This window comes from Chionomys nivalis, chromosome 9 (assembly GCF_950005125.1).
Source record: "Chionomys nivalis chromosome 9, mChiNiv1.1, whole genome shotgun sequence".
In the NCBI taxonomy this organism is placed as follows: Eukaryota; Metazoa; Chordata; class Mammalia; order Rodentia; family Cricetidae; genus Chionomys; species Chionomys nivalis.
The window spans coordinates 14523730-14545471 of record NC_080094.1 but is presented as its reverse complement, the minus strand read 5'-3'; the positions used below and the strand labels follow the sequence as shown (position 1 = coordinate 14545471).

Sequence of the window (21742 nt, the reverse complement as noted above, 5' to 3'; positions counted from 1 at the left end):
CTCATCAATAACACTGAACGACTCACCCCACCGTCATGATGATGACAAGTGGGACTCACCAGGCTGACACAGAGGCCATTTGTCAACTTGCTCGCAATGTTCCCATCACCCAGGGTTGGGCTGGTCACACACTAAGCACTCAATAAAAACTTTTGGGATATTGATTTCACCATTCAAATGTCCTCCATAATGGAAATGATAGAGCTGGCTGCTCACACACACCTGCTTAATCTTTCCAGTGACCTGACCATTAAGAACCACACGTCCCTTAGGTTACTCACGTAGACACTGAGATACAAAAGGACAAGGACACAGCCTATAGGGTAGGACAATAATAAAGAAGGGAGATGCTTGAACTCAGGTCTGACTGTGTTTGAAATCCATGTTTTGTTTTGGTTTTTTTGCTTCCCAAAGTAGTTATTTTGTGGATAACAAAAGTCTCCACTGTGCATGCTAGATTAGCCATGTGGTCATGCGTCAGGACTAATGGTTCAGGTGACTTTGGATACAAGAAGAAGCTGCCTGTTGGTGGAGCAGGAGCCCCAAGAGGCTATGAACTCCCTTTCCTACCACTGGAGGCACCCAAGAGAGACTATGCCCCCATTCATCAGGGAAATCAGGAACTGAGCTGTGGTTCCTGGATGGAGACCGGACAGCATGTTGAATCCCCAGTGTGGCTGAACACAAGCATCACCAGGGTGCGTACGAGACAATGAGTTTCCAGGCTTCATGAAGATATTTGATTGAGTGTCTAGGTTGAGCTGGGAATCCAGAAAAACATGGAATCAAGGACCAGTAAAAGAGGGGCACGCCCCCTCACCTAAGACTACTGGATTCCAGAAGTTTTGGGAACTACCAGCCCAAAAAACACAGTGCCCACTCTCACTATGCATAGTCCATTTAGTAACAGAGAAGAGTTGGTCTGTACATGATTGTATCCAGCATGATCAATGATCCATCAGCTCCTTCTCCCAGGCTGCCTCCTCCCGGGGCTCCTCCAGGAAGCACCCCCTCCCCACTTCCCAGAGTCAGGAAGCCTCTCACTGAACTTCCACACCAGAAGGTTCTCCTCCGTGGATCACTGTGTCTACATCTACCTGTCCCCTGCCTTGGAAGGCTAAGGCGGGGTTGTTACCACAGCCCGTGTACCCATCCCAGAGGGTGTGTCCCTGTGTAGATGCTCATGAACTACTCACAAATAGGGCCCGCTCTGCTCCACGCAGGACAGACAGGAGACAGTAAGTAAGGGACGCAGCCACTGCAGGGAGGAAGTAATCCAGGTCACCAGGTTGGGAGGAGACAACCTACAAATGCTTCCTGCCACCGTGTGGAAGAGGCTGGGGCTATTTATAGCTCACAAGCCTTCTGCTTCTGCATTGAAATGCAGGGCCAGGCATAGAATAAAATCCCAGGGAGGGCTCTCAGTTTTCCGTTTTATTTGCTGATTGGTTTTACAAGAAAAAGACCGGAAAAGCAGGGATAGATACGCGCCATGGCATATCAGGCTGAGTTGTATGAGCTGTGCTGTCCCTGTTCAGCCTGGACAAGCTCGTGACCAACAGCATTCAGTTCTAGACCTGATCCTAAAAATCCAAGGGACGCCAGCCTGTGAAGGTCCTTTTGAGGTGATTTGTGAACGCTGGTGGCTCCAGTTCACAAAACAGCGTCATAGTATAAGCCTGCTTTGGTTTAAGCGCATCTTCCTGCACACACATCCTCTCTCTGTCTCTCTCTGTCTCTGTCTGTTTGGAGAGAGAGAGAGAGAGAGAGAGAGAGAGAGAGAGAGAGAGAGAGAGAGAGAGCGCATGGAGGCTGAGGTCAATCTCAGGTGTCATCGCTCAGAAGCTGCCCACCTTGTGTTTTCAGACAGGGTCTCTCAGGGGCCTGGAACTCACTAAGCGGGTTGGGCAGGCTGGCCGCAGAGCCCCAGGAACCGGCATGTCTCTGTTTCCTCAGTACCAGGATAACGCGCATGTGCTATCACACCTGGCTTCTTCTTTTTTTTTTTTTTTTTTTTTTTTTTAATTTTTGAGACAGGGTTTCTCCGTAGCTTTTGGTTCCTGTCCTGGAACTAGCTCTTGTAGACCAGGCTGGCCTCGAACTCACAGAGATCCGCCTGCCTCTGCCTCCCGAGTGCTGGGATTAAAGGTGTGCGCCACCACCGCCGGGTTACCTGGCTTCTTTTTGCCCCCCATACATGGTTCAGGAGCTTAAACTCAGTTCTGGGAATTGTTTTTATTTTCTTTTTATCTGTTTCCACTTGGGTAGAAGGCAGATGTGGTGGTGCGCACTTGTAACCTCAGCCCTGGGAAAGTGGGCCCAGGATGGAGCTTCCTGGCTAGCCTGTCAGTGAGTGCTGTGTTCAATGAGAGACCCTGCCTCAAAAAGTAACTTTGGAGAACAGACATCTGACATCAACTCTGGCCTCTACGTTCATAAACAGGGTGCAACACCCCTACACACACACACGCAAAAGTTAAGATGATGAAGGGCAGTTCTGCTTTTCCTGGGAATGAAAGGTACCCTGTGCAGGGACAAGATCACAGCCTGAGGTGCTCAGGGCTGAGGTCCAACCCAGCCTGCCAGAAGTGTGTGAAGGACTGGCTCTTCCTCTCTCCAGCCCCGTTCTCTGAAGGATGGTGAAGGTGGAGGTTAAGTCCCACCCATCTCATCCGACCAGCAAGATCTGAAGATAATGATGTAATCTGGTCTCCACGAAGGCCGTTACTGAGCAAAGCTCTGGGGCCTTCTCCAGCCCACCCATGCCACCCCTCTTCCCTGTATCCACTTTCTACTGTACCTACTTTGCTCCCAACAGACATAAATAATGTAATTACTTTGTTCTCAGAAAGCCCATCCTGTGCCCAAGCCTGGGTGTCTTGCAGCTAGTAAGCACCTTCTGAACCACAGTGGCTCTCAGCATCCTACGCTCAATGGAACATCCCCTTGGCCATGCCCTGAGTTATCTGACCTGTTGTCTTTGCCCTGGGCAGTAAAAGGTCCTGGCTCCATAGCAACAAGGATCCAGCACACAGAAACAAGTGCCAGTGACCATTGGCTACATCAATGAAAGGTGGCCTGGTGTGACAACCTCAGTGTGATCCCTGGAACTTACACAGTAGGAGAGAACCAGCCCCTGCAAGTTGTCCTTTGACCTCCATGAACACACTGTGTCATGCCCTGCTCCCATACACAAGATCAGCAGATAAATGTAAAAAACAAAAGCTTTTTTTAATGATGAAAGGCAGTACAGGACAGAGGCTAGGCTAACAGATTCAAGGAGCAGGCAGATGTGGATCTGCCATTACTACTGAACGATCCTGAGCCAAATTCAAGCCTGCCCTTTCTGTGCCTCGGTTTCTCCATCTGCAGTGTCAGCTGTGGTATCGTATTCTCCTCCCAGGCTGACGCCTCGATAGGGGCTGAAGTGCTCGGAGTATCTGCAGTACCTGGTAGACACATCCATTAGGACGAGGATGGCTTCAACACTGAGAACAGTTCTGGATCCCAGAATGTCAGCACTTTCCCTTTGGGTCCTGATGGCGGCTTCTCCCTGGCTCTGGTCTGAGAGGATGCTGGGAACTCTTAGGCAGGCTGTGCCCTAAACAAAGGTGCCTCGGGGAGGGTGGCAATGGCAGAGGTGAGGCATTGCTCATGGAGCATATCCTGCAGATACTGGACTGAGGGGTTCTTTCTCCAACTCGCCCTCCTGGAGGAAGTGCCTCGGGGTGTGAGAAAAGACACTGTTTTCCGACGGGCACAGAAGTACCGTCTAAGCCAGCCTCCTGCACCTGAGCCCATGACGTGGGTCACAAGGGTGGACGAGCCAAGCAGAATGTCTCACTCTTAGCTCAAAAGATGATGTAAAGGCCCCTAATATGTACGGCTCTGGCAGGGATACAAACGAGGCTCTCATACTTATTCTAAATATTTAAAAGTTATAAATCAGGGCTACTAAATAAAATATGTCCCCTCCTTCTATTCTGAGAAATATGTCTTCATAATGACCTTGAAGGCTGGGGCAGGCTCAGATTTAGAATCCGCAGAGTCCCGTGGCTGACCGTCAAGAGCGGAGGGTGCTGGATTTCAGCCATAGCCCACCCCTGCTCTCCACTCCCAGTCCCCACTGCACACCTGTGTGCTGTCTTCACCTACACAAAGGGCAGCTTCAAGGTCACTGGTCAGGTCACCAGTGGTGGAGTCTGCCCTCAGTTGAATGAACACAGGGAAGGGATCTGAATAGACCTCACTGGTTCACGGCTGCATAAGTTGGGAATTCTGGGGTCCCTAGCATGAAAAAGCTAGCTGGGTGGCTCTACTTTTTCTAAGGTTTCTCATACCCATGAGATAGTCTTGGCTGGAGGAGGGTCAGACAGAAGCAACCAGGGAGTCTGGCAACTCTGAAAAATCGGGACTAAGGTGGTGAGAAAACCAGGGCCACCAGTAGCCACCTGCAGGTCACGGGAACAGTGGCTGATCCTTTTGAGATGGTGACTCAGTTTTTACCAAACTCTCTTACAAATCTAGAGATCTGACACCTCCTTGGGGCGGGGGGGAGTAAGCCTGAAGGTTTTCTCACTCTCTTCCCCCACAAAGCCCAGATTTGGGGGTTCAAATTCTAAGACAGACCTGAGTCTCTGCAGGTCTGGCCTGATGCTGAGCCCTTCCCAGAGCTGGAGATATACAGCCGGGGTCAACCCCTCTAGCTTCAACCTTTAACTAAAGAATAGTTTTCCTTTTTTTATTATTTTAATTTTTTAAAAAAGACTTAGACAGTCACCTCTGGAGAGAAATTACGGGTTTCAAAAGCTCTCGACAAAGAACCCCCTTCCAGAAATGTAAAGCCGGTATTTTAAATTTGGCTCTTATTCACGGCTGGAAAGTATTAGAACGAAGATTACAAATTTAATAATGTAACCCGGCAGGAACTGGCCCGGCCTCGGTTCTGGGAGAGTAATTTGTTTCTGCCTTCCAGCTGCACTTCCCTGCCTCCGAGCATCACCAGACCAGCCTGGTGATATACTCCTGCCTTCCCTCCGGTGCTCTGGCCCACACAGCAGCTTGGACATCCGTCCATCACAGGCCTGGACCAGGGCCCATCCATGTGAGAAGAATCACTATGTGCAAAGGGACCGACCCTCCCCTTTGTCTCCACTCCGCCCTGTGAAGCCAAAGAGGTCTCTGAATATTTGCAAACCCCATATCTGAGCATCACGCCCCATACCTGCTAAACAGTCAACAATGCCTCCAGTTGCCCCAAAGTTCAGGTACAAGGGGTGACAATGACGTATGACCCAATGAGCCACCCCATCAGCCACATAGTCTTTCCTCTGGGCTTTCAAAAGACCCAGCCCTTTTCCAACTTCAGGATCCTTGACAGCTGCCGACCATGACAAGAGCTAATGTTTCCTGAGCCCTAGGTCTCACTGAGTGAAGGCTTCTCTCTCTCACCCCTAACCTACGAGATGGCAGCAAAGCCAAGAAGCTAAGGTCAGATTCCAGGAACCCTGCCTTTGACCACTGCTGTGTGACCTTGGGTGGTCTCTGTCACCATCCTGGGTCTCTGTCTTCTCATCTGTAACATGACATCATCAATCCTCCTTAGGATGCCATGGGGCTTCACTGAGCTAGTGAGGTGATGGGCTCTGTGTGTGTGGGCTAATCAGCATTGTCCCCTTCTACAGCAAGAAAGACAATCATCTCAGAGTCGCAAATAACATAGTTAAGGTCACCGATTGCCAGTGGGGGTCGGGCTGGGGTTCCTGACTCTGAAGCCCTCGGTTTTTACCATGCCCCATCTTATTGGAGAACCTCTGGAAGACACACTTGGAGAACAAAATCTAGTTATAGTTCTATCATGGACAGACCTTAGGTTAGTGTGTGTGTGTGTGTGTGCCTGCCTGAAAGAGTCAGAGGGACAGGGACAGAGTGGGGAGTGGGATGGCAGAACAAGCACACAGACTCCAGGGCACCACCTGTGTCCCCATACCTGTCTATCGGAGCTTGGCACAGTGGCCTCCTGTCCACTCTAACCCTCTGCTGCCGCACAAGGTCAACTGTACTCATGCCCCAGGTCCCATCTTTGCTGTCCCCTCTGTCCTTCTCAGGGTCAGCTCCCTTGCCATGGCCTTTTCCGGTATGTTGTCTCACCTGGCTCTTACCACTGGAGTAACGGACTCATCTGTTGTTTCTTTGGATTGTCCAGTATCAACCCACCCCCAAAAAAATCATTCCATGAAGACAATGAGATGGAACTTGACTTGGGTTCCCAGAATGGGGCCTGGCAACAACAGCCACTAGAGAAAGAAAGGAAGGAACGAGGTACTAGGAAGGGAGGAAGAGGTTCGGGAGCCAGAACTGCCTGTCCTAAACCAGTGGTCCGGGTGGGACACAGGATCACACAAGTCCCTGGAGAATGAGAAAAGCAGAGGGCCATGGGAACTCACAGTGCAAGCCAAGGACTCCGGCAGCGCTTCCCAGAGGAGGGAGAAGCACCCCAGGAGCGGACACCAGCAGAGGCACAGAAGAGGAAAGCTAGAACAAGATCATCCATTGGGGCTGGGGAAAGAGCTCCCTGGAAGAGCGCTTCCTTAGCAGTGCGCGGTCCTGGATTCTGTCCATAGCGTGGAAAGCAACGAAGCCAAGCAGCATCAGGTGTGGAGATGCCATTTTGAGTCAGAAAGCATCAACTGCTTGCTAACAGCAGAACTGTGAGGTAATAAGGCCCTGTCATGTGCTTGCTAAGGGCAGAACTGTGAGGTAATAAGGCCCTGTCATGTGCTTGCTAAGGGCAGAACTGTGAGGTAATAAGGCCCTGTCATGTGCTTGCTAAGGGCAGAACTGTGAGGTAATAAGGCCCCCCCGTCATGCTCTTGATGTTCTGTTCATCCTTCAGCCTTCTTTCCACACTGCCTTCCAGTGGTCAAGCAAGCCACACCCAGTGGTCAAGCTTCAGTGAGCTGTTGCCAATCCCTGGGTTCACTCCCCTATCCTGACCTCTTCTACCAGCATCTGCATTTCTTTGCTGGAGGGTTATCCCCCCCCCCCCCCGCATTCTGCTGAAAATGTTGACCATGATCCACTCTTGGCACCCACCCCTGCTCCCATTACTAAGGAAGCTGAAACATAAACAACCCAGCTCCTTTGTTAAGTGTGCCTTCTACTCTAGGGGTTCTCAAGCTACAGCCCTTAGACTAAGTTCACCTGTCAATAAAGCTTTATTAGCACCCAGTATCTGTTCATTTGCATACAATCTGTGGGGCTGAAAAGTTGCAACCGAGATCCAGGACCTGAAAAGATCAACGTATCCCTGCTGTACGGCCTCTCACAGAATAGCCCCAGAGAGTATCCCCAGAGTCTCCAGCCAGGCTAACCTCCGGGCCCCCTCACTCAGAGGTCACCAGCCTAAAGACATGCTATGTCTGGCTTCTCCCCTGTCTCACTTTCTCACGTCCCTCCCGGGCACCACAGACCACTCTTGTCAACTCTATGAATAACACACAATCGCTATTTGACTTTCAACTCAGAAAAAAAACAGTAGCTTCACGAGCGAGGTTCCTCTGCGGCTTGAGTTTGAATCCTCACCTCAGTCTGCATCTGAGGAAACCCAAACACGGACAGCAGGGCAAGTGCTGTTGTGCCCCTTCTGCAGAGGACCCCTAAGCTGAGACTATCCCCATGTATACATTGCTTCTTCCACAAGCACAGAGTCCATCGCTGTTTCTTTTCTCAGCTTCTCCGCCATGGACGAACCAGAGTCAAGTGGGTTCACGCAGCATCCTAAGCTCTCAGGTTAGCTGCTGCTTTAGAGCCACACACTATTCAGCCAATGAGGAAACCAGGGTTCAAGAGGAGAATGACAAGCCCCGGGGTCATCCAACCTGCAAACTGGCAGAAATGAGATCTCAAATCCAGGTCACCCTAGGACAAATCGGCTTCCCTGCGAACTGTCACATCCCCTCAGGCAGCCTGCCCACTTCTCCAGTTCAGGCCACGGTTCCATGGGACACCATGAGATTGAGAAGCTTGAAATCCCTTTTCAGCCTGGAGGACTCTGTGCCTGGAAGATGCAAAGAGGAAGTCAAGGCAGATGGCCTCCGAGGTGGCACTGGGAAAGAAGCCCTGGGAAGCATCGGATACACATGTATGTTCTGGAAGAACTGGAAATGCAGTACAGAAGGCAGAAGGGACCACTGGGATGGGTTCAGCTTAGGCTCCTGCTCTCATGGGGTGAACGGCCCTGGCCAAGACAGGAGTCAAGCCATAGACTCCTTTTGTAAGTGGGCCTCTTGAGATAAGCAGGCCTACCTCGCAGAATTATGAACAGGCGACATGCCATTGCCTAGGTATGGGTCATTACAGAGTTGACTCATCAGCTTCCCCTACTCTAGACAGAGGTTCCCTGCCTGCAGATGTCTGAGCCCCGTCAGTTCCCTGGATATACCCTTTACCAAGTCTCACCCTCATCCCTCAAGTGGCTGTTCTAACTTTAAAGCCCCGCCTTTGGCTGACGGGAGCTGCCTGGCCCTGGAAGGTATATCTGCTCCCCAGTTGGAAGGCTATTGACACAGGGGGTCAGAAAGCTGGTTTCAGATGCTACCACTCTGGGCACAAGCAATCGGATACCCATGGTGGCTCCTGTGTTCCTTGCTCACCCCCTAGGTCTCTCTGCCATGCCTCATACCTATGTTCAGCCAAACCCAAAGTTTAAGGTTAAGTTGTGAAGTAGGAGGGAGAGTTTGCATGGCCTCGATATTGCTTTCCACCTGAGACAACCTCGAGGACCCTCAATATCATCTATGTGCTAAATCCTCCCTTGAGAGAGACTCCCAGTTTGAGGGTTCCCCCCTCTCCAGCACTGATACCCACCCAGGTATTCACTGACCCAGGGTATCCTGGAGTCAGGGCACTTGAGGGTGGCCTAGCCCAGGCTCAATGGGCCTTAGAGACTTCTGGTCCAGCATGGTGTTGGACTCAGGCATAAGAAGTATGTTCCTCAAGACATGCTCTGAGGCTCTAATTAATTTCCATGGCAGGTCCCAATCAGTGACACATCCTCCCACCGGGTCCCCGGGTGACTGCAAGTGGCATTTTCCAGGGACATTGCGTGCTGGAAATGTATGGTACAGACTTGAAGCCTAAGGTGCCAGCAGGGTCCATCCATCACAGCACATGGCACATCTGGGGTCAGGGAAGGCTGAGTCACGAGTATGGGAACACTGGCACTGTTTCTGGCTTTCTTAGCCACCTGCTGTGAGACTTTGGACAAATGAGGATGCCTCGCTGGTCCTTATCCAAGATAGCCAGGGTCAATCTCAGGGGTTAATGCCCCATAATACTAAGCACTAGTACACCTCACTTTTAGTGCACACGAGACTCTACATAAAGAACTTGACAAATACCAACTCATTCAATCCTCACGGCACCTTTGCAGTGGGAAGGGTCTCTGATAAACCCATTTTACAGATGGCTCAGAGTGGTTACATAACTCCACCATGGTCTCTCGGTAACACACGGTAGGGCCAGGACCCAAACCCACACCTTCTGCCTGAAATGTGACTCAGTTACCCAGGGTCAGCTGGCTCTTGTGCAGCCTTCACAGTGCCTGGCTCAGAGACAGAGCCTATCATAGGCACTGGATTCAATCTGATAACAGGAAAGCAAGGAGACACTGGAAGCCTTGAAGATGCTGGGCATGATGGTGCATGCCTTAGGGAGGCAGAGGCAGATGGATCTCTGAGTTTGAGGCCAGCCCGATCTACAGAGTGAGTTCCAGAACAACCAGGACTATGCTGGGAAACCCTGTCTCAGAAACAAAAACAAAAACCCAAGACTGACGTGGTGGCTATGAAGTGGACCGGCGGGAGGTGGGTGGATAGTTTCTCTGATGGCCTTTGGTGCCGTTCAGCTTGTTCCAACACAGTTGTTTTTATCCACAACAGTAGCAGACCTGGTTGTGAATCCTGGTGCCAGTGCGCATATCTGGAGGGGGCAGGAAGATCCAGTGATAGGAAGGCTCATGATACTTCTCACTGGATATCTTTCATGCATTTAATTTTAGAATCCACACACATGAATGTCAAACATCCATTTTTTTTAAAAAAGGGGTTTTTTGTTTGTTTTTGTTTTTTGAGAAAAGTCTCTCTTTGTAGCCCTGACTGTCCTGAAACTTACTCTGTAGATCAGGTTGGCCTTGTATTCAGAGATCTGCCTGCCTCTGCCTCCTGAGTGCTTATTTTTTAAATTATTCAATGATCCATCCACCAAAGATCACCTGAAGTGGAACTCTAAATGCAAGAACTTGGGGTGGGAAATAAGTGTGGGGGGGTGAGACCTTTTCTCTGAAGGAGGTTCTGCTCTTGTGGAAATGAAGACTAACAGGCTCTCGTTTGGAAGACGGTGTACCGAGTCCTGGGGGCACCTGGAGAGAAGGCTCAGTACACTGCTCTCTATGTAAAGACTTGAGTGTAACCTCCAAAACACCCATAAAAACCATAGGATGGTGGTGCAACCTTGTACCTCTTCCAGTACAGGAGGGGTAGACAGGAGTGTGCCTGAGGCTCACTGTTTGGCCAGCCTGGCCTAACTGGAAAGTTCCAGGCCAGTGAGAAACTCTTACTTAAAAACAAAACAATGTAAGATGGATGTTCCTGAAGAACAATGCCCAAGGTTGTCCTCTGGCTTTCAGGATTCATGGGCACACACATGCACCCACATGAATACACACACACACAACCACATGTGACCAGAGGAGACACCAAGATTCATGACTGTTCAGACTCCTGAGGCAGCCTCTCAGGCTCCAGGGGCACCCAGTGAACCACCATCCAGCCAGGCCCAGGCAATGCCACCCCAGTCTGTGGCATGCTCCCACCCTCCCACCGTTCAGCCAGCCATGCATGTGTGTCGCCTCATTCCAGGAAGCCAGGAAGGGCAGCAGTTTCTGCTTCTCCACATGCGGTACAGATAGCCTCAAACTGTCACAGGATCTCGATTTTTGTGCAGCATTTTGTAACACACAAGACTGAAGCCCAGGCCAGTTACCTACAATGGACTCACAGTTGGCATGGTGCAGCGATGTAGACCCAGGTCGCTGCTACCCAAGCCACCCCTCCAAGAGAGCACTCCATCTGCTTAGGTCACACCCCACCAGCAGACTAGCTCTAGGTACCTTGTCTTGCTTTTTGGAGTTGTATTTGGGCCAGATAAGAAATTTATTACTATGCAAGGTCCACCTCCTGCTAAACATTCCCTAGACACTGGCCATCCTGTCTCAGAAGCATCTCAGCAAACTGACTCAGCCAGCCCCTTGGCACCACTTCGCAGCAGTATGTTTCTAGACCCATGATCACTTTGACTTACTTCTTCCGAGTCGAGGCTGTCCTTGAATGAACTTCTGTATGCACACATGGCCCTGCCTACTTTTCTTCAGTGCAGGACAGGACAGTGCCCTGTTCCATCTGGTAAAAGGCGCTGGACCCTGTCCCTCCGAGATCCCAGGGCTGCCTGTGTCCAGCCCTCGGCTTGCTGCATCTTCTAAGTCACACTGCTGCATTCATCACTTGGTCACGGGGCTTCCCAGAGGCTCCAGGGAGCTCGCTGTAAGTATCACACAGCTGAGGTTCTTCTGGCCCTCAGAAACCAGGAAGAAACAAGAGGGCCTGCAGACAACAGCCAGCGCTGAAGCCGAAGACGTGAGGGATGCATTCAAAGGCCTTTATTTGAGCTGGGGAGATGGCTCTGGCAGTTAAAGTCCTTGCCACAAAAGCATGAGAACCTGAGTTTGAGCCCCAGAAACTGCATAAAAAAGCCACATATAGTAGACATGTTTGTGATCCCTGGGCTGGGAAAGTGGAGACAGGCAGATTCCTGGGGTCCATGGTTGACCAACCTTGTTGAGTTCCAAGCCACTGAGAAACCCTGACTCAAAAACAAGATAGATAGTGCCTGAGTTACATCACCTAAGGTTGACCTATGGCCTCTACACATTCATGTACATGCACACGTACGCACACACACACAACCCAGAGAAAGAGAGGGATGGGCAGATAGACAGTCAGGCAGAGAGACAAACAGAGGGGAAGGGAGAAAGAGAGAGGTGGGGAGATGGTGAGAAGCAAGGCTCTCAAGGACTGTCCCACACTGAACAAGAAACCCTGGATCTGCCAGGCAGTGGTGGCGCGCGCCTTTAATTCCAGCACTAGGGAGGCAGAGGCAGGCGGATCTCTGTGAGTTCGAGACCTACCTAGTCTACAGAGTGAGTTCCACAGCTCCAAAGCTACTGAGAAACCCCATCTCGAAAAACAAAACAAAACCAAACCTGGATCGGGGCAGTCAGTCGCCTGTGAACAGACCTAGGTAATCCTGGGGCCCATTGCTCAAATTGATGGGACAACCACAGCAGTCACCACTGCTAAAACCTGCTGTGAACTGGGTACCGGACGCACAATCACAGAGGCCACAGCCCTCCATGTCCAGCTCTGGAGATGTATGTTATATAATCCATCCCTTGCAGCAATGAGGTGTCTATGACCATGGCCCATCTTATAGAGGAGAAATTAAGTGCAGAGAGGTGAAGAGACTTGCCCCAGGGTCCCCAAGGTCAACGTGAGTTAAAAGAAGCAGGGACAGAAGCAAGGGTCTGCAGACAGCCTCACTCTCTCTTCCCCACCCTGGAAGCCGCCAGGGTCCCTCTCAGTTCTGTCAGCCTGAGAAGCTATGGAGCTGGGCCCAGTGAGGAAGAAGAAGAAAGAGCAAGCAGGATGAGCAGTAAGAGGCCTGCCTGGCTCCACAGTGTCCCCCAAGGAAGCCAGGCTGTGCTTCCAAGGACGGGTCTGAGGAGGTGTTCTTGGTCCTTCACTCTGTCTCTACTCACATGGGGGTCTCTCCTTTCCCTACACTGGATCTCAGTTCCCCCACCAGATACCCCTGATCACTCCCTACCAGGCAATGAAGATCCAGTTCCTAACCAGCTACCTACCTCCGTCTGCTTTCTGTTCTCTGGGTCACCCTGACCTCAGGGCCTTTGCCCTGGACTGCCTACCTGGAAAAGGTGGACTCGGACTCTGTCATTTAGGCTTCAACCCTGTTGTCACTGCGCCTCAGTTTCCCCTGACAACTTGGTGCTATCTCCTTGCTCATCACTTAACACAATCTGAAAATATGTATTTTCAATTGATTACATAGTTATTGTCTATATGCCTCAGGCCAGGACACAGCTCCCACATTAGAGCAGAAACCATGTCTGACTCATTCCCAATACATCTCTAGCACCTAGAATGTAGTTTGGCACTGAATAACTTAATGAATAAAGGCCAAAAAGCTCAACAGTCAAAACTCTGGACCATTAACATGTGACCGTGACAAGCCACTCCAGCCCACCTGAGCCTCAGTTTCCTTCTTTGCCTAGTGAGGAGAACGGACCACCCACTACTTTCCAACGGTCCTTTCAGGACAGCTTGTCTTAGAAAGCCAGACCTGGAACCCACCCAGTTTGGTCCATCCAAAGCAGGCAGCTAGCCAGGGTCCCGGCAATGCCTCCTCTGTCCCTACCTCCACCTGTGTCCCTGCCCGGCCACCCAGCCCTCTCACTCCCCCACCGCAGAAACTGTTAATGAAGTACACACTGCTCAATGCAGTTACAATTACGGGGGCTAAGAATAAGGCGCTGACATCAGTTTCCAAGTGAATCAGAAGGGGAGGGGGGAGGAAGGAGGAAGGAGGAGGGAGGAGGGGAGTGGTGCTCCAGAGCTGTCAAGTAGAAATAGCACAGCGTTAAATATAATCTAGCCCTGGCCTACATCGTTCTGCAGAGGCAGGTGACGGCTGGGCCCTCAGGGCCAGGGCAGACAACTGGATCCTTCAAGGAGGTCACGCAGCCACAGCTGCCGCTGGCCAACTGATGGGGACCATCCAGGAATGGTGGTCTAAAGCAGGCTGCCAGTCCCTGGAGTGCTTACATAAGCCAAACAGGCCCCAGTACCCTGGCCTTTGTCATTTGCTCTTGTGACAGCCCCTTCCCACATGGGAATTCATCTCCAGAGCTGGAAGGTAGCCTCCAGGCAAGTACGGCTGGGCTGAAATCACCATCCATGGATGGCTCCCGCTGACTAGGATTTGGCATCTGTAAAATGGGCATGAATGTAGCAGCAGCCAGCACCTCAGTTGATACAGAAATCCATGAGATCGTGGAAAGCAGTGGACACCACCAAGGAAGCCCTTCAGATATTTTATTTTAAACCATCCTGAGAGATGCTCCGACCAAGATCATTATCCCTCCTTGAACCCTGAACTCAGGAATTTGCTTGAGGCCACAGGTCATGGAGTCAAATCCAAGCTCTAGTATCTTTTCACGAAGACAGTGACTGGTGCGGCCCCGAGAACAGAAGGGGCTCTTCCCTGATAGCTTTTCAAGGGTATGCTGGCGATGGCTGTGGGGTAGAAAAGCATCTGGGGTTGGGGGTGCTGCCTTCCAGTTCCACTTTCCTGCACAGTCCAACTGCCCCCAACTCTGCCTCCAGCCAGAGCACTGGAGAGTGGAGGAGAACTGCAAACCAAGAAAGTTGGCGCCTAAGCAGGGGACTGAAGAAAAGAGCTCTGGGGGTCAGAGAAAACCCTAGCAGCAGTACACGTGTGTGTGTGTGTGTGTGTGTGTGTGTGTGTGTGTGTGTCCTTGCACCTGGCTTTCCTGAAATGATTCCTTCAGGATAACATGCTTCAAGTGCCCTGGTCTACACGCTCACCTTATTGCTCAACTTGAACTACAAAGGCATTCGGCTTGATACACTAAAAGGCTTCAGGTTTCCCCATCAAGAATTCTGCCCAGCTCCCAGACTTACAGACGATTATGAAGCTGGGTGTGGCAGTACAGACCCGTAATCCAAGTGCTCAAGAAGCCAAGGCAGAAGGATCACACATTTGAGGAAAGCCTGGGCTACACAGTGAATGGCTGGCCAGCTCGGGCTACTTAGTGAGACCCTTTCTCAAAAACAAACAAGGAGATTACAGTTCTAGGTGGTAAGCTGGGGGTGTGGGTAATAGATGGCAGAAAAGAAAAGGGGCATGGGCTGTAACCTCCCCTGGGGTGAGGAAGGTGAGGGAGGTAGAGGAGGCTCCGGAGCCGAGACTCAAGCTCTAAGGTGCCCGTCCCCCGTGAAGATATGCTAGGCTGGAGCCTCCCTGTATCATGTACACAGCCCCAGCCCCCTTCTGGAGCTGAAGGGCTCACTCTGTTCCCACCATTTCTAGGGGAAGGAGCATTTTGTAGGACATTTCGTTTCCCAGATGAAGCTTGGGTCAAATTTCAAGGACAAAAGTTAGCACTTGGCCTGGGAATGAAAACTCCGCCAAATCCTGTAAATTTGGGAGGGAGGGTGAGATTTCAGTGTGGTCATTCCAGGTGCTTGGGGGTGCTGGTAGGAACTGGAACCCTGATTCCTCCTGCCAAGATCTGTCTGGCAGGAAATGGGTGGCTTCACAACCTCGAAGTAACTCAAACAACCCCCTCCATTTCCCCTCTGTTCAAAAGCGGGGGTGGGGATGAGGGCTGTGGTACTAGTTTGTGGATCCCACCCACCATGCTCCCCTCAAAAAGATTTGGTCTGAGCGGAAGAGGGAGGTGCTATGAAAGGCATTCCAGCCCAGAGATGTGGCCTTAACTGCTAGAAGAGGGACTGGTAGCCGGCTGGTGTTGCCATGGTAACTTCCTCCCTGAGCTGGATCGAAGCAACCATCCTATGGGCAAATCAGAGCTGGCTCCTCCAGCTTCTCCGCCCTTCTCCTGGGCGGGCGGGGGAGAGCTAGACGCCAAATCACTTGGTCAGGCTCAGTGACACTAGCTTCAGGTCCAGACCCTGATAAAACAACTTCTTTTGGTATCTACTAGAAAGGGGGATATAACCCCTGTTCCCAACTATACCCCCCAGGGAACCGGCCTGGGAATGTGCTACACACAAACTCATTAGAAAGAGGAGGGAAATGAGAAGCCAGACTGCTTCCTACCTTCCTTTGGCTTGCGAGTCCCCTGAGATACCCACCCTTTAGGCACTTCCAAGAAGGTGAGCCCAGCTCTACCTTCGTAAACTACGATGCAACTAAATTAGTCTATTAAAATGATGACAGCTAACGTTATGAAAGTCGGGATTTTCTTTGCCCAAATGCACAGGAGTCTTCTCCATGGCCATGCTCAGAGACAACTCTCATTTGTTAATAAGACAGACCAACACTAGAATGTATTGAAGCCCACTTCATGCCAGGTACCATTTGCATAGCAAGCAGCATGATTAAAAACAAGTGTGTTTGGATCATTTTCCAAGATTTAAACCCCAACTCCCTCACTTCCTGGCTAAATGACCTTGAATGAATTACTCTGCCTAGACCTCAGTTTTATTATCAGAAAATGGGGGCATTAAAAAGGATATTAATTTTATGAGGGCGTGATGAGGAAAGATTAAAAGAAATGCCTAGAAAGACATGCAGCATATGACAATAATTTTAAAACATCGACCCGATGGAATCTAACTGGGAGTGCTACTATTTTCCTCCTCGTGTATTTGAGAAGAAGGTCACATGTCTAGCTCCTTCCCACCCTAGTTGCAAACCCATGGCCAGTAAGACTGAGCAACAAAGACATGGACATCAGTACCAAAGTCTCCTCGCTAAAGCCCCAGCGTCCTTGGGAACAAGGCAAGGCAGCAGCAACATAAGACATGCACCAGAACAGAACACACGAGGGAAGATTCCTCTTGACAGGCATTGGAGCAACCCTGCAGTGGTCCTTTCCTTGGGCTCAAGGGTGTTGGAAAGACACGGGAAGAGAAGGCAGCTTCTTCTTCTTACCCCACTGCCCAACACTCCTAAGTCCAAAGCAGGGATGTGATCTGTCCCATTTAAAGCCAATGAAAAGTCTCCTCCTCGGCCTATGACTCAGGGAGCTAGCTGGAGACAGCATGAGAGCCTTGAAGATGTCTCTGGCCTAATCTAAGGGATGGGAAAAGATATCTCGACATGGGTTGCAAACAGCAACAAACGGGAGGCTCCCAGATGAGCACGTAGCCTGTCAGGGACACACTTCAGAAATGGAGCCACCAAGGACAGACTGACAGTAAAAGGGGCCCGTGGGAGAGGGGAGGAAGTCAGGAGGAGTCAAATCTGAGCTGGCCTCCTCTGGCTAAGCCAATCCCAGTGCAGGACCTCAGAACCTATTCCAACTGCCTTTAGATGTTAGCTCAGCTCGGTACTGTTTTAAATACTTGGGAAATAGGCCCAAGATAAGAAGAAATGAATGAATGAGAAGATCAAGAGAAATTAAGCATCAGGACAATGGTTCTTACTTCCAGCCCTTACCAGCCCCTCATTATTCTTCCAGATATGAAAGCAGACTTTCTCCTCCTCCTTCCCAAGCTCAAGACAACCTTAGGCATGAGCAGGTGGCCTGAGATGCCTGAGCAGAGCCCTGGGCTGCCAACCGCTCCCCAAGGCCTCCTCACCTGGGAACCATTTTCTGCACTATGAGATTTGGCTTTTTAAAAATCCTCCTCCAGAAAGAGAAGCCACTGGTGTTCTGAGGGAGAGCAGGAAACCTGGTTCTGCTCTCAACTTTGGGCAGGAGACACCAGATGACCTTGGGTTTTACGCACGCACGCGCGCGCACACACATACACACATACACACAAGGGCTTCAGTCATTCACACACATTCTCATGGATACACAATCCCCACCCTGTGGATTTGGGGCCTAGGAGGGCTGAAGATGTTCTCTTACGAGTGAAACACAGGATTTAAAGAAACTCAGTTACGAAGGGGGAAATTAGACTGGCATTTAGAAATACTGTTAAAGCTCTCAGCGAAGCTGTCCTTGACTCAAGTGAAGCCTAGAGAGAGTCTTGCAGTAGGAGTCAAGGTCCCTGACCCACAATCTGCAGCATGATTGGAGAAAAACCAAACCATGCCTGTCTCGGATGCTCCCACACTTCCGGGCTCCTGCCCAGCTTGCCTCTTGAGACCCAAGTAAGTGGCCTGCTGAACTTTAGGAGAGCAATCTGACATCCTTTTGGGGCTGGAAGCCTGCTCCCTCCACAGGGGTTCCAAGACCCCTCTCGTCACTCCATCCCTACAGCAAGCCTGAATTCCTCCCTCTCTGAGTTAGCTGCTGTAGAGGTCACCACATTGGTAGCCCCTCCCCAATTCCACCTCACCTGGTCCTGTCTAGACTAATAATACAACATTCCTCAGCTATATGAGGGGAGAAGCTGAGCTCCTGGGCCTGGGTTGTTTGATGTGTTAGACAGCGAGTACCTAGGCTGAATGTGTCACAACCATCTTCACCCCCAACTCCTGCCTCCAGGGTAGTAGAAAATTCTCTCAGGGGTCGGCCTCAACTGTTACGGCTACCTCAGCACCCACAGACTCTGGGGAGCTTTCCCTTCCCCATCGGTCACCCGCAGATGAGCACCCATGACCCACCACTCTGCCACATAGCAGAACCCAGGCAGAAAGCTCCAGCCAGAAGGGAGTTGAAAGCTGAGCTCTTGAATTCCTTAAATAGTGCAGCAAAATTCTGGGGTAAGGCATACATGCTTTTTTTTTCCTTTTGAGAGAAAATTCGTGTTTTAATCAGTATCGAACCCACTTGTTCCAACACATATACACACTCCTCTTCCCCACCCCTCATCGACTTCAAACACTCAAATTATCAGTTCAAGAACCGTTCCACTCCACCCTCCCACCACACGGAGCCTCGTCTCTGAGGCAGTGTCAGCCACCTGCATTTTGCAGGGGAAGAAACTGAGGCTCCCGATGGCATGACTTGTCCAAGGTCACAGCTATGGAATAAAGGAATAAAGATTGGAATCTGACTCTAACTCCTAGTCTTGGAACTCTTTGGAGGACCTCTCACCCAAATCTTCAAGGTACCCCACCTGTTGTTGGATTCCCTGCTTTACCCCAAAACCAAACTCACAGCTCTCTGTACCCTCAGCCTGGTCCCAGGATCAGAGAGGTGGTTTCCTCCCCACCCCTGGGCACTGGCTGCCATAGGAGGGGGGAGGTTTGGTTTTGGTTTGTTTGGTTTGGTTTTCTTGTTTTTCTAGGCCTAGAAGCAGAATTGTTTGAGTTGTGGGTTGGCAGCTGGGTTTAGCCCATCCAAAAGGGTACTCTAGGGACAAGGGCACCTGAGTCAGGGGCACACACTGGAAGGTGCGCTGGTGTAGTTAGCACTTACGCTGCCTTACACCTCCCTGGGGAGGAAAGAGGAAAGGCCAGCAGACACCGGGCCAGTTCTGTGCGGGCCCGCCCCAATCTGAAGAGAGTCTGGAGCCTCAGCCTGTGGGGGAAGGGAACGAGAGACAAACAGGGGCACTCAAGGTTTTGGCCTCTGAACAGGGATCTTAAGCGAAGAGCCTCCGGATGCAGCTAAAACAAAGACCTCAGAGAGGTAAGGTCTGCGTACCTCCTCCAACGGACGGACAGCAGGGAGCTACGTCGGAAGCCCAGGGGTGAGGCGGCCTAAACCCTAAGATCTTATTAGGGGCCATATACTAGACTTAGGTGGTGTCAAGTCGGGTCGCCGGGAAGTCCTGTAGGTACGCATAAATAGGAAGAGTTGAGTACAGGAGACCCAAGGGCCCACCTGCGCGAGAAGGATGCGTGCAGATGATCAACGGGTTCCTGGGGCGGAGGGGCAGGACCAGAGCTTATCCTAGATCCCTGGGGTCCCGAGGGAGTGGAAAGGACCCCTGGATACCTTTCCGGGAGGGACCGGGAGTACAGTGGAGAGAGTAGTCGCCTCTCGCCCCGGGTCCCCGAGGGTCCCAGGCATCTGTATCCCGGGACAGCCTCCCGGGGTGGGTGGACCGAAACGCGCTCACCTGCGTCCTCATCGTCGAAGGAGTTCATGCACGGGAAGTAGATGGCGAGCGCCTCGAAGGAGGCGGACAGGCTGAGGCGGCTCTGTGAGCGCTCCATGCCCGCACCCGCTCCAGGAGCCTCGGCCGCGGCGGCGGCGGGCGGCTTGGGCAGCTTGGCCGCCCCATTTTTGACGCGGAGTACGGCGCGCGGCGTGGTGGCGGCGACCCGGGGCTCCGCGGGCGGGCGGCTGGGCTGGCGGCAGAGCGCAGAGGGCCGGACGCTGGTGGCGCGTGGAGCTAGAGACGCGCGGTGCTCGCGGCGGTGGCGGTGATGGTGGTGGTGGTGGCGGCGGCGGCGGCGGTGATGGTGGCGGCGGTGGCGGCGGCGCAGCGCGCTCTGGACCGCGGCGCCCCCAGCCTGCTTACCGCGCGGGGCGGGCCGGAGCCTAGCGCCGCAGCCAATCGCCGCGGCCCGGGGGAGGGGGCGCCGCGGGCGGGGCGTGGGAGCCGCGAGGGTGCGGGCTGCGCCGCCACTGCCAACCCGGCAGGTGCATGAGCCCGCCGCAAGGCTGTCTGCGCCCTGCTGCTGCGGTTGAACCCCCAGTGGCCGCTCTCACCCGTGACTGTGAGTTCTCAGACCGGCTCCAGAGGCAGGTGGCCAGTCACCCCATTCAAGCAGGCCTCACCCAGGGACCCAGATGTGTCCAGAGGGACACAGTTCAAATCAAAAGAAAAACACCTGCCAGATCCCCCTAGGACTTCAATTCATACTGAGATCCTCAGATGCACAATCAAGATGTATTCACTGAGCAAGAGAGATCTCGGCTCCCTCACACTCAGAGGGAGCCGAGATCTCTGTGGGGTCAGAGGGACAACTGAGCAGACACACCCTTGTAGGCACTTGAACAGACATTCTATAGGCACACAGAGACTCCTAGAGACATAATAGCAGATGCACTAACCAGTAACTTCAGAGGGTACACAGAGACCTGCAGAGTCACAGCGAGCAACAGGCAGGACATGTCCTCCCACACAGCGGAGACCCTCTGACCCCACAGGCGTTTAGACAGACACACACCTTCTCATGCACCCACACTTTAAGTTTGCAGACACCCTGGAAGTCTTTCTCACATACAGAACATAGTCCCAGACCACCTTAGACACTTAGCACCCCTCCTCCTGCGGTGACCTGTATGTCAAAAAGTGGGACAGTCACCCTCAGAATGTTCATACCCACAGACACAGCCGTACAGACTGAGTCACTCTCGGGGATGGATTCATTCTGATGCAGACACCCTCAGACTCAAGATCTGAGACATCGCTGCAACTCACACTAGCACACACTCCTGTGACATATCCTGATGGCCACAGTCCCTGGAATCACACCCACAGGCTCAGTTACCAGAGCCTGGGTATAGACAGACAAACTCAATAGCAACTCCCTGCTGCCCTCCCTACCGAAGCGGCTCCCCTTTCCAGCCGCTCCCATCCCTCTCCAAGAAGCAACCACCTGAGGTGGCCTCAGAAAGACAGCTTGGTCCCTTCTTTCCAAGAGGCCTAGGGCAAACCTCTCCGTCTCACTGACCTATTTCCTCATCTGTGTGATGGCAGCGGGAACCCACCATTCTGGATGGGTGTGAGTATTTGTTTTCTGTTGCTTCATAACCAACCAAATAGCTTAAAGCAACAGATCCTTATTAGTGTACAATCTGTCTAGATCGGAAGTCTGGGCAATTCATCTGGGTTCTCTAGATTCTTGCAAAGTGTTAGCCTGGTGCGGCTGTTATTGCAGACTCTGGAGAAAGATTTGATTCCATGATTATTCAGGATGCCATTGGGATTCAGTTCCTTGTGCCTGTAGGACTAAAGGCCATGTCTGATGGCAACTCAACACCTGC

At 51.8% G+C, this 21742-nt stretch overlaps 1 protein-coding gene across 2 annotated transcripts in view; it reads right to left on the bottom strand.

Moving 5' to 3' along the window:
- Positions 1-20257, bottom strand: part of Rims4 (regulating synaptic membrane exocytosis 4) — a 59304-nt gene extending 39047 nt beyond the window's left edge. For both annotated transcript variants that reach the window (XM_057781638.1, XM_057781640.1), the window contains exon 1: positions 19866-20257. In XM_057781638.1, the coding sequence (XP_057637621.1) occupies positions 19866-19962 (97 nt within the window). In that variant the 5' untranslated portion in view covers positions 19963-20257. The remainder of the gene's footprint in view (positions 1-19865) is intronic.
- Between the last annotated feature and the right edge of the window lie 1485 nt (positions 20258-21742).